This window comes from Schistosoma mansoni (assembly GCF_000237925.1).
Source record: "Schistosoma mansoni, WGS project CABG00000000 data, chromosome 3 unplaced supercontig 0044, strain Puerto Rico, whole genome shotgun sequence".
Lineage (NCBI taxonomy): Eukaryota > Metazoa > Platyhelminthes > Trematoda > Strigeidida > Schistosomatidae > Schistosoma > Schistosoma mansoni.
The window spans coordinates 1282933-1295579 of NW_017386006.1; the positions used below are offsets into that span (position 1 = coordinate 1282933).

The following is a 12647-nucleotide window of genomic DNA, read 5'->3' on the forward strand; positions in this document are numbered from 1 at the left end:
GAGTCCCACAATTGGACGAAACGGCCGTCCAGTGCTTCCAGGTTTTCCATGGTAATCTAGCTTCAACTGACTCATGATCTCAACTCTATAAAATTACTGAAATCTCCACAAAACCCCCTTCTGAAAACCATGAATTATTGAAATTGCTGTACCATTTTAAAAGAAACTGATCACATTATGTTGAATGTTTAAATTTGTTTAGATAATATCGTAAACAAAGTAGTGGGCTAATATATTAAATAAGCTAAATATTCAACAGGTATATTATACATGATCTTATTTCAACTATTGGTTCTCTTACAGATCACTGGTTTATTTATGTGAAATGTTATTATGTAGTGAATGTTAAATTGTATGCTTATGAGTATGACTTGGATTAGTTCATAGTAAGAAGGAAGTATACAAACTTTCTCATTTACTATTGAACAATTTCTAAATGTTCTGGTGACTGATTTGTGGAGAAATGTTTACAAAATCCTTAGCTGAAGAAGCTGTACAAATAGCTCGTTACTATTGCATTTGTACAGTCGTGAAAATACTATTATTATGTGTGAAGAGTAAACTATGTGGAGATGAATTCTAGCGAATTCACCTGAATTCCAGCTCAAAACGATTCCACGTAACAGAGTCTTAAGATTTTTTTTGCGACTGAGCATTTTGTTAACGGAACTCTGTGGTTCTATCATTTCTACCTGACTTAACATCTATTAAGCCACTGTCATATGAGTTCATATAAATCACTTGCATTAGTCAATAATGTCTGTTGATAATATTTTATTGAAATCATGAACCCGTACAGGTTATATCACCAATTATTTAAAATCCAAAGGTGTTAATGTTAGACTCAGCGGCCTAGACGTTAAGCGTCCGTGTGCGAGACCGAAAGCCCTGTGTTCAGTTACCGCGTATAGGGTCGTGGATACACACTACTGAAGAGTTCTATATAATGATGAAACAGCCGTCCACTGCTTCCAGGTTATCAATGGTGGTATAGCTTAGATCGATTCATGATTTCAATGAAATATTACAATATATACCCTTTACTGACGATGATATTTTAATCTGCATCTTTTCCATAGATGTATTGATGAGAATAACACTTGCATGCATATGAAACCTCAAAGTTTAATCACAAACCAAAAAAAGTAAAGTGAACGACCTAGAATGATTCGCAAATTTTCAGTTAAAATCGAGTAACATTCGGGAAGTGTTTATCATTTATTTTGTCCTGATCAAAAGAAAAGCGAGATACTATAACTAATCTTCTCTGAAGTCTAGTGTAATTTTTAAAAGTTGAATGAATGGATCCATTAAAAGCGACAGTGGTGCTAATCCGTGTAGGGCGTGAGGTAGTTACCCACCAAAGACGATAAGAAATGATCGCATAATTTCGTGAATTGATTGCAGTTAGGTGTTACCATCATTTGATGACTGTTTATTGCTTCCAGGTTTTCAACGGCTATCTAAATTAGATCAGATCATGATATTGATAAGATTCAACAATCTGTATAACTTCATACTGACTATTCTTTTGTTGACAGGATTATAAAATTGAAACAAACAGATATCAGTCAGTGATAAAAATGATTTAAGCATATAATCCTATTCTTTCTGTATGGCATTCATTTAATTATCAGCGCTAATCAAGATTATTGTAGAAATACATCGTGATCCCTACTAACTTCATATATCAACGCATTTCAAATGACCTTTATATAGAACTTACTTTTTGGTTAAACCTTCCATTTGGTATAAGTTCACCGCCAAATCTTATCTCAACCAAATAATCACCACGAATTGGTGGTGTATAGTAAATATTAACTCGACCGTTTGGTGCTTCATGAATTTCAACATCGGCTGTTGCTCCAGATGGTGTAACAATACGACAAGTTAACTGTCCAACACCAGCTTGTTGTGTATTCACACTGATAACACATTCTTGACCAACAGGTATTCGGCTATCATTTCCATCTTTTGGTAAAATATAAAATTATTAATAATATCCAATTTATTGAATTTATCATTCATTAAAAGAATAAAACTATTTGGTGAAAATTGAATTTGTTTGAGAGTTTTGTATAGTTTAAAACCTATCGGTTAAGAAACAATTGAAATCTAGGGAGTATTATACAGTTACTTTGTTATGACGTTTACTGCGAGTAACTTTGAAATGGATTTACTGAAGTTCTACTGCGTAGGCATTGGTTATCACGTCACTCTAATTGCCAACGAACAGTAGTCCAGAAACAACACCGGATGAAGATTACACCATATCGAAAATTGACCTAAATTCCAAGTATTTCCCATCAGATATCTACTTGGTAGTTCTGGGACGGCTTCGAATGGCACGATGAAACCTTCAGAGGCTTTTAAAGAGCAGAAGAGATTCTATTCAATCAGAACCTGATAGAACCTTCTAGAATACCACCGTGACATGCCACGATTGGATGATAGCATAACTTGCCTCCTTGCGGATTGGTTGAATTATAATGATGTTATAGTCAATTCTAATAACTATAAATACCCATGTTTTTCGGTAGATTTTCTATTTTTACACAATAATCACTCCCCCTAATTCTTCCGTCTTCGTATTTACGACTGTGGGGTTCTACATGTTTGAGTGCTGTTAGTTGCAAATTTTATTCTGTCATAATCAAATAGAGGATGTAACAGGTAGCCCAAAGATATTGTGCTTCCACGAGAACTGAAATTCCTAGACGTGGTTCATTTAAAAGTCCCAAACTAGAACAAAATAGCTATTCAGTCTCTTCAAATTTCTAATAATTTGTCACTTAGTATCAGTTTTAAAGGGAGATCACACTTTATAAATAAATTAATTAATTAGCATGTCCAATATTAAAAAGATGTTTTATGATGTAGGAGTAAGTTGGAAGAAGGCTAGGGGCGGCCAGACGAAAACATGGTACAAATCCATGAAGTCTCTGACAAGTGGACTGAGCCATGTTGGTAGGTGTAAACTACCTGGTTGGGATTCGCGAGATAATAGAAATCGATGGTTAGAGACCTTGAGTGACATGGCTCAAAATCGTTTGCAATGGCGAAGGTGCTCCACTATTTGTGTTCTACCAAATTCTAATCTTCTGAATTCTTCATGTCCCTATCCTTTTTCTCTTTCCAAAGTTATTTCACTGTATTATACTTCTTCAATAACATCTTCAAACCCTAATCTTTCACATAATGCTTATACTCTTACTACTTCTACCACTGTGGGATTTGAATCGACAACTTCATCTCTGTGCTAATGTGGTATGGCAACTCGAACTGATGTACGTACGTACGAAGTCCTACGTTATGACTGACTGATATTAAAAAGATTAACTTTCTGCAGACATTTAGTGAAAAGCAGTTCACAGTAGTTCACTTGTCGGCTCTTAAAGTGGTTCATCCAAACACAATTGGAACTTAACAGCGTACTTGAATAAAATGTTCTCAATGGGTAAAATTTAGATTATAATTAGGAAGTGATCAACTCAGATTCCAGTTTATTTAACAACTATGAAGTCATTCATAGAGTATACTCTCAAATATTTAGTCAGTCAGATGTTAACCATAATCGCGTAATCAGCTCAGCTATGTCAAACATTAAGTCCTATCGAAATTAATAATCTCGTGTTACATAACGCCACAATGAAGTGACCTCTAACTAAATGATTTCTTAGTGTTCGATGATGGGTTCTTGGGTAGACATTGTTCAGGGGTCCTATACTAGTTGTCCAGTAACCATCGGTACTCTATAGTTCTTCAGCTGACATGACTTCATGATAAAAATTGACTTGAACTATTAATTTCGGACTCAGTGAAACAAGGATCATAAGTATATTGTGTAAAAACGAAAAAGACCTTAACCTTAAACTGATTACTTGACACCAGGGTTTACTAATGAGAAGTGTTATTTACTGACTTATATACAAATCCTGTGATATATTTGTACAGAATTTCTCTATGATGAACAGATTTGTCTTGACATCATAGCAAACTGTTTATTTTAGTTACCGAAATATGAAATTTCATAAATACATTTATTTTAGAATAGATTTGTTGTTGGATACATCAGTATACATGAATTGTGTGTATGTATGTACATAACCAAATGGAAAGGTATCAGTTTTGTGATTATACCTTGCTTTCCCTTTTTCCTATATGATATGGCTACAAATCAATCAGTTTTGCTGATTAATAAATGTACACAGCTACGTATATATGTACACACCTACATATACAGATACTGACAAGTGAATACAGTGGTACATGAATAAAAGTCGATAAGCGTGCTTGTGTGTGTGTGTGCATATGGTAAATTTCACCTATAAACTACTATTTTGTATAAAAACAAAATAAGGTAATTAGCACATATTGAGTGGGTGAAGTGATAATGGGTACAAATAACCACTACTTTTCAATTGTATTTGTATACATATGCCTATCTATTAGATAGGCATTGTGAAATGAACTTTAAAAGTAATGCATATTTTTTTTCGTTTTTTATAAAAATAACAATAACAATTCTAAAAGAAAATAATCTTAGATTAAAGTGTGACTAGGTTGTAAATTTATTATCTATTCGTCTAATTTATTTGAAGGATTTTGAAGAGGTAGCTGTCGTTACAGATTGACTTCATTGGGGGATACTAGTGAAAACCAGAAAGGATTGGATAGCGGTTTCGTCTCAGTGTGGGACTCGTCAGTAAAGAACAACAACGACTCCAACAGGGATCCTACTCAGGACAATAAGTCATACAGAGACTGTTTGACCTTTATAACCGTTGATTTAACGTCCAATGTTACAATGCCAACTTTGACTACTTAGCAACATAGTGTGATGATTATCTTATAGAGTTGGTGACAGTTGCTTATATAAATAAGCAGCTATTGAAGGTTAAATGTTAATCTATGGGTTCACCTCTAGGTCATATGCTTGCTGATTTTTTCTCTCTCAAAACTAGAAAATGTACCTCGCAATTGGTTTTTAATAAGCTTGAATTTTTTTGCCGTTACATTGACTACATTTCATCATCGTTGATCAAAATATTGAAAAAGATACATTCCTGAGACAATCAACAACATACACTCAGTAATCAGGTTCACGTGTTAGGAGGAACTTAAAAGCAAGTTACATTTCCTTGACTTTTTGTTAAACTGTTAAGAAAATGATTCTGCCAATGGAAGTGTATATAGAACAAGTTCTTCGACAAGCCAGTACATACGTTCCTTGAGTTTTATTCTCATTCATTGCAAGAGAAACTTTGTTAGATGTGTTGTAAGAAGAGCTTGGAAGATACGTTCAGCTGACATCGTAAACAAGGAACTAGAGCTTATAATATATAGATTGATATGGGTTATTCACGATATTTTCCGGAAAAACATTTGCGTATAGTGAATGGGTGAGTAGTGACATCAACGGTTGGTGAGAAAGCTGCAATTCAATGGAGATTTAGCTAGTGAATTATTACGAGATAGACTAACTAAAGCAGTGAAGAGAACGTTTGGTGCAAGCCAACCTCTGTCTATCGTTCTCGAGCCGACTTATTGTTATTCCTCAACTAAAGGATACGTTACGTGCCACATCTATGTGCATGTACGAATTCAGCTGCTCCCGTGGAGAAAGCTATATTGGATGCATAACCAGGCAACTAAACCATTGAGTTAGTTAGCACCTCCCATCATGGTCGGGAAAGAGCATCAATCCTAACTGCAAATTATAATGTAATATTTAGCATTTTCAGAAGGGGTTTTGTGGAGATTTCAGTAGTGCGCATCCACGATCCCGCACTGCTGAGTTTAGTATTTTCTTCCACTCACTATAATTTCAGTCCTACTTCAAACATTCATCTCACCGTCATTAACGAAAGGATGTCAAACTTTTGTCCTCAGTCCTGTTCTTTGTAACTTTAGGTTGTTTGAAATTAAAGGGAACTATGAAATAGAATAAACTCGTCTTACTCCATAAGTAGTGTTTATCTTGCTTTATTCAAAACTATTAGTTGTGTCAAATCTTTGAAAGCAAGCAATTACTTGAATATTGATCTAAAAATATCGCATAACTTAATCATATTAAACACAAATTTATTTTCTTTATTTATCTTACTTTCTATACGACACATATTAGATCGTCCAGATGGTGCAACTGGTACTAGGAATGGACTTTCAGGAATTTCTTGCCCACCATATTTCACTCGTACAGTATGACGTCCAACAATCATTGGTGTATAATGACATACATATGTTCCATCTCCAACATCCACTACTTCTAATTGTAATGGTTGACCATCAGGATCCTAAAATCATAAATTAGATTACGTGTTATCAGAAATGCTTGATCATAAATACATAAGTTCTTAGGATTCATGCAAATGGATTTACGAATTGACATTACAACAGTAAGAGGAACAACCAAGTTAACTGTGACAACATGAAAAACAAATGTGCTACGAAACACATAAATTGGTGTTTATTTAAAATTGTTTTTAGTACGTGAGAGTTGTTTAATAGTGTGGATGAACTGAAGGACTAACGTCAACCAAAGAATTCTTGAATGATAACTCATTACCTATCTTTTCTGGTTGTAATTTGATCCAGGATAAATAACCTCTGGAAATGTATCGTTCACATTTTATCGAAACTATATAACTATTAGGTCAATCAAGTCCAACGACACACCATACTTATTGCCTTTCAGAACTCTTTTTGATTTATGATGGTATGCTTAAAGATTGCGGATGGAGTACATTACATTATTTCAGTTGTCCTACTACATCAATAAGGATAAGTCTAGATGAGAAACATTTTTTTGAAAGTTTCAACTTCAAAATTTGTGAAGATAGCTGAGAAAGAATCTATACATATGTACGTGGAAACAAAAAAGTTATTGGTTACTGATTTAAAACGTGGGTTTGTAGTTCGTCAGTTCTTGACGTTGAATGTAGCATTCACATCAATCTCATCACTTATTCTGACAATGTAGATGTCAGTTTCAGAAATTCAAACTTCAGTTCCAGTAATTAGTCTGGTTTTGTAATTTGCTGCCACGTTGATAATTATCATGTACGCACCAGTGACTAGCTTCGAGGGAAAATTCCTGGAGCTCTACTAATAAGCCACGACTAGTGGAATTGAACCATGTTGAGTATAAGATGGTTATCAGTTACAAGCGATTAGTGAAGGTTGCACAATATCGTGTATTGGTTAGAGTTAGACATTAACACCGTTGGATAGCGGCTCATTGGTCTGGAGCTTATGTGTTGCTGCCTTAGACTGAATGTCCTGTGTTCGATTCCGGGTAGCGGGGTCGTGAATGTGTACTGCTTGACAGTTCCATGCCAGGAAGAAACATCTGTCCATTGCTTCCAGGTTTTCAATGATCGTATCGTATCATCAATAAAATTCAAAAATCTCTACAACGCTATACTGAAAGTTAACTTGTTATCCCAAGAAATCATGTTTGTGCTGTTAAATGAATGGTTTGAATTAATTGCTTGATATAATTATTTAACGTTTATAAACTTAAGATGCAGTTTTCCACACTTTTAGCCCGACCGTTAGAATAGAACTAGAACACAGCAGGCAGACTTGTATCGTACAATTTAACTCTTAACTCAAACTAGTGTGATAATGGATTGCATTCCTCACCAAACATCGATTTAAATACGTGAACGAGAAATAAGTAATAGATCCATAACTAAATAACAATAACTGACGGAAGGTAAAAGAGAGAATAGTAGTTTATGCGTCAAACGAAAGCTTACAACCAGGATAATATTTGAGTACAATCGGTCAAGTGTCTTATAGTTATACAATAAAAATATAAACGACAGTTCTCCTTAAGATAGTTCCTAATGTTCAAACACAATATTCTCCCCATTACAACAGTACTTCTTATATGACACATTTTACGGTAGGATGCACAGCTCGAATACGTAACAAGTGGTCTTTCATTTTTCAAGCATAATCCAATTTCACTAGCTTGGATCTTCTATTTGTACAAACTTGTATTTTAGTTTTCTAAGATTTTGACGAAGAACATACATCTTATCCCAACTTTTAACATTAATCAGAAGACATATCTTTAAAAGCAGTGTTTATTATGAAATGAAATTGGTAGGCAAACTTTAAATAAATAAGGCGCCATTTGTATCCCCATTTATCACTTTCCATTAACAAACTACTTAAGTCCAAAATAGCATAGAGCCTTGAGTACATTAAATCTTGTAGGAAAAGAGATACTAGTTAGCCGATAATCTCAAATCCTTAAATTGGTTCACTATACACTACATTATCATCCTGTACTCCCTGAACTTTTTTATTTTGATATTTGTTAATCTATCTTGATATTTTCCATAGTTGAAAGCGAGAGACGACTGAAGCTAGACCACCATCGAAAACCTGGAAGGCCCGCCCAGAAGTCCGTTTCGTCCTATTATGGGACTCCTCAGCATTGCGCATCCACGACCCCGCACTCGCGAGATTCGGACCCAGGTCCTACCAGTCTCGAGCCAGAGCCCTTAACCGATAGACCACTGAGCCGGCATCCAACGGTGTTAATGTCTAACTTCAACTGATCCGATGTTGAACAACCGTTCACCAATTGTCTTCTGTGAGTTCCTATCTCACAACAGACGTGGTTTGAACTCCACTGGTTACTGCTTCTCACTAGAACTCCTGGATGTACTTCTCGAAGTCAGTCACTAGTGAGCATATGATTATATTAATTATCAGAGGGGGTTTTGTGGAGCGCACTGCTGAGGAGTCCCATAATAGGACGAAACGGCCGTCCAGTGCTTCCAGGTTTTCGATGGTGGTCTAGCTTCAATTGACTCACGCTTTCAACTATGAAAATACTAAATCTCCACAAAACCCCTTCTGATAATCTGTCTTGAGTAACTAACATGAACTTTCTACAGATATAACATTTATTCAGATGACATTTTCCGTTCAAGTCTGTCTACTCTGTAGAATCATTTTCTTAGTAAAAATATTATTATTGGTATGTTGTACAACTGGTTTAGTGAAATTTATGCTTTAAAATGACCTTAATTATTAGTTGTAAGGATTTTTACTGTATTCTTATTGATATTCATTGCCAGTTTGATCACTATATATATTGACATGTATACTCTTTAAACATGTTGGTGTCTATCATTATTTAGTAGCCCTATAAACAATGACCTGAGATTCGGAGGGATTGGTACTGGATTCAATTCTTAGTGGGACTATCAACACTTGGATGATAATACACTCATTTGACAAGTCTTAAACATACAGAAATACTATTCTTTTATTCGGATACTATCATCTATATAAAGTATAATGAGGAAGTACACTTTTTAAAAAGTTGGCTCAGAGACAGTAAAATTATTCATCTATTTCAACCAGATCAACTATATTACATGATCTCAAATGGAGATTATTGGAAAATCTACAAAATAGAGAAACATACATACATAAGAAAAGTACCAAACATACTGCGATGTAATAAACAGACAAGAAGTATTACTAATTATTCAATGTCGTTATTATACGTTACTATCATCTTTATGTTGATAGATAAAAAAAATACTTGAATAACACACAACTATCACATCGAATATCCTAAATCATTTAAAGAAAAGTACAATAATCGAGGAATAATTTAACCAGCTAATGAATAAGGGAGGTAAAATGATGAAATCAAAATGAAGTAGGTGGCATTATCTTCTAATAATTCAACTGTTCTAATTCTATGATAATGGAGGATGATGTTTATCTGAAGTTTTATGTATAGTTAAACCTGCTGTGATCGGTTCAATATCATTCTTTAAAAAGGTTATATTAACAACGACCATGACAAAACAATGATAATCATAATAACGGATAAAACATGTGTTGTGTAGATCAGACAACAAGGATACACAACAATGATTATTACCATTCGTTTGATAAATACGCATTAGGTCATATGAATGAAAAATAGATTAAAAAATTCCGTTAAACTCAAAGTTAATATCTTTTAATAAATAGAAATTGTAATTTAAAGTATAAATGAAAAACTACTACAATATATAAAACATTGAGTACTTGTTTCGTCCAAATTTAGAGTTCTCCATCAGTGCTCACACATGACCTATGAAGGATTGAGGTGAGTACTTTCAAGTTTCGTAACAACCATGATGCTCTTAAATCACTAGAGTGTATAATCTTTTGTAGATAATGAAAATTTATTTGACTTAATAAAATTATCACTCAAATCCATAATTTGCATATATATCTATATACTACTTGTCGATCGAAACTTCACTATATAAACGTAGTTCATTTACACAAAAGTAATGATGACCTATAAGATGGTGGTTGGAGGTAGTCAACAGGAAATCCTGGACCCGGGTTTCGTGCTACTTGGCACTCGTCAGCAAGGAACTGGTGCCCCCTGATGGATTCAATCCCGTGTCACCCAGCTTCACAGTCAGAGACGTTACCATTGAGCTATTTGGGCCGCGACCGACCTCCTGTAGAACTGGGATGTAATCACAATTGGTTGATCCCTGGGTGGTGATCAATGTCATGCGTGTCAAGTTCGTCTTAGTGCTGATCGAATGCTATCGATCAAGTTGCAATGTGGTCACTAGTCTAGGTGGCTTGACACTCGGGATCGAGTCCGTCAGGGAGCACCAGTTCCCTCAAGATTACAGGTACACCTTGCTGACGAGTGCCAAGTAACACGAAACCCGGGTCCAGGGTTTCTTGTTGACTACTTCCAACCACCATCTTAACTCAACATAGTGCACGCAGTGTCGAGCCACCTAGACTAGTGGCCACATTGCAACTTGGTCGATAGCATCCGATCAGCACTAAGACGTACTTGACACGCATGACATTGATCTTCACCCAGTGATCAATCAATTGTAATGATAACCTATGTCGAGAAATTAATTAATATTTTGAAGAATTTTAAGTTTTCTCAATTTAGATTGGTAATTAATAACCTGGTTGGTCAGTTGATGAAATTAAAAAATAAATATCAACTATTTATTTAGGTGATAAAGAGAACACAACTACCAATGAATGAATTCAGGAACTTTAATCTGTATAGTAGTCAGACTTCATAGATGATTTATCCTTTCTTCAAGAGCAAGTTTTAAGCTTGACATTACTGAGTCAACAATCTTGCTTGTTTGATTTGCCTAACGAATCACATTGATACAATTCGAACATCAGTAGTTGAATTCATTCGGGAGTGAAAGATCTAACGAAAACTTTCATTAGTTTTTCCCCCAAATTTGACATTAAAAGGAAGATAACAAAACCAAAATGATTCTCATCAAGTTTAACAACGAACTATGAGATTTCTAAATGTGATTTCAATGTGATTATCTTTTTATTTTTCGAATAAACATTCACATATCTGTCCAGTAGATTATTCATGTATATGATTAACCTAGAAAGGCAAATTAAACGTATTTTATCCGATGGAAATTCCCATTCAGACATCTAGTAGAAAGATGAACTTTGATTCGTTTTGTTTAATAATCCTTCTATAGATATATATTTACCATAAAACTATAAATACGAATGTATAGCTTAAGTAAATGATTTCGTCGAAAAGAAAAATTAGTCTAGATATTCCTTTTGTGAACTAGTAACTTGTACTATGTGGACTTACCATTACTGATAATTCTAGGTCTCCGAGACCTGCATCTCTTGTATCTACTTGGAAAGAAGTCGGTTGAGTAGCTGGAAGTCCTAATGGACGAGTTGGATGAACGCCTTCACCTGTTACACGCACACGTTGTGGTTCAAAAGCTGGTAAGACATGTTGTGTGAATGGTGATCGAGCTACATGATTTCCTGCTTGTTTAACTTCAATTTGACATGGACCGTCGGTATCTGGAACATATGTCACATCATAGACACCTGGTTGATTTGGCCGTGGAACAACATGTGCCGGTGCTGTTCTTCCAACACGATCAACTGTTGCGACCTGAGTTGTATAAATAAAAAAAGTGAAGAAACAGTTGATTAGTAAGTGAGTAAATACTAATTTGGCATTTGTAGGATTAAAAGTAAGAAAACACAGGAGTGGGATGCCGTGTAGTAAATTTATAAATAAACTAAGGATAATTTAGCCATTCTTACATAGTTGAACAATCTATTATTATGCTCTTGTCTGAAGTGTATCCACTAAATACTTTTTGTGCATAAATATAACCTTTATCTTACACATGAGAAACCATTAATTTCATCATATACACTTTGGTCAGAAGGGGATTTGTGGAGATTTCAATATATTTCAAAGTTGAAATCATGAGTCGATTGAAGCTAGACCACCATCGAAAACCTGGAAGCACTGCCAGACGTCCGTTTCGTCCTATTATGGGACTCCTCAGCAGTGCGCATCCACGATCCCGCACTCGCGAGATTCGAACCCAGGACCTATCAGTCTCGCGCATGAGCACTTAACCGATAGTCCACTGAGTCGGCATCCAACGGTGTTAATGTCTAACTTCAACTGATCCACGAATTATGAGCGACCATTCACCAATTGCCTTCAGTGAGTTGTTATCTCACAACAGACCCGGTGAACTCCTCTGGTCACTGCTTCCCACTAGAACTCCTGGACATGTATCTTGAAGTCAGTCTCTAGTGGGCGTATGATT

The 12647-nt window shown here is 35.2% G+C and overlaps 1 protein-coding gene across 1 annotated transcript in view; it reads right to left on the minus strand.

Moving 5' to 3' along the window:
* Smp_000100 (filamin) overlaps positions 1-12647 on the minus strand; it is a gene marked incomplete at its 5' end in the record, with an annotated part of 93364 nt that overhangs the window by 27295 nt on the left and 53422 nt on the right. The window contains 3 exons of the mRNA XM_018791450.1: positions 1727-1971; positions 6107-6296; positions 11654-11971. Of these exons, the coding sequence (XP_018645395.1) occupies positions 1727-1971; positions 6107-6296; positions 11654-11971 (753 nt within the window). The remainder of the gene's footprint in view (positions 1-1726; positions 1972-6106; positions 6297-11653; positions 11972-12647) is intronic.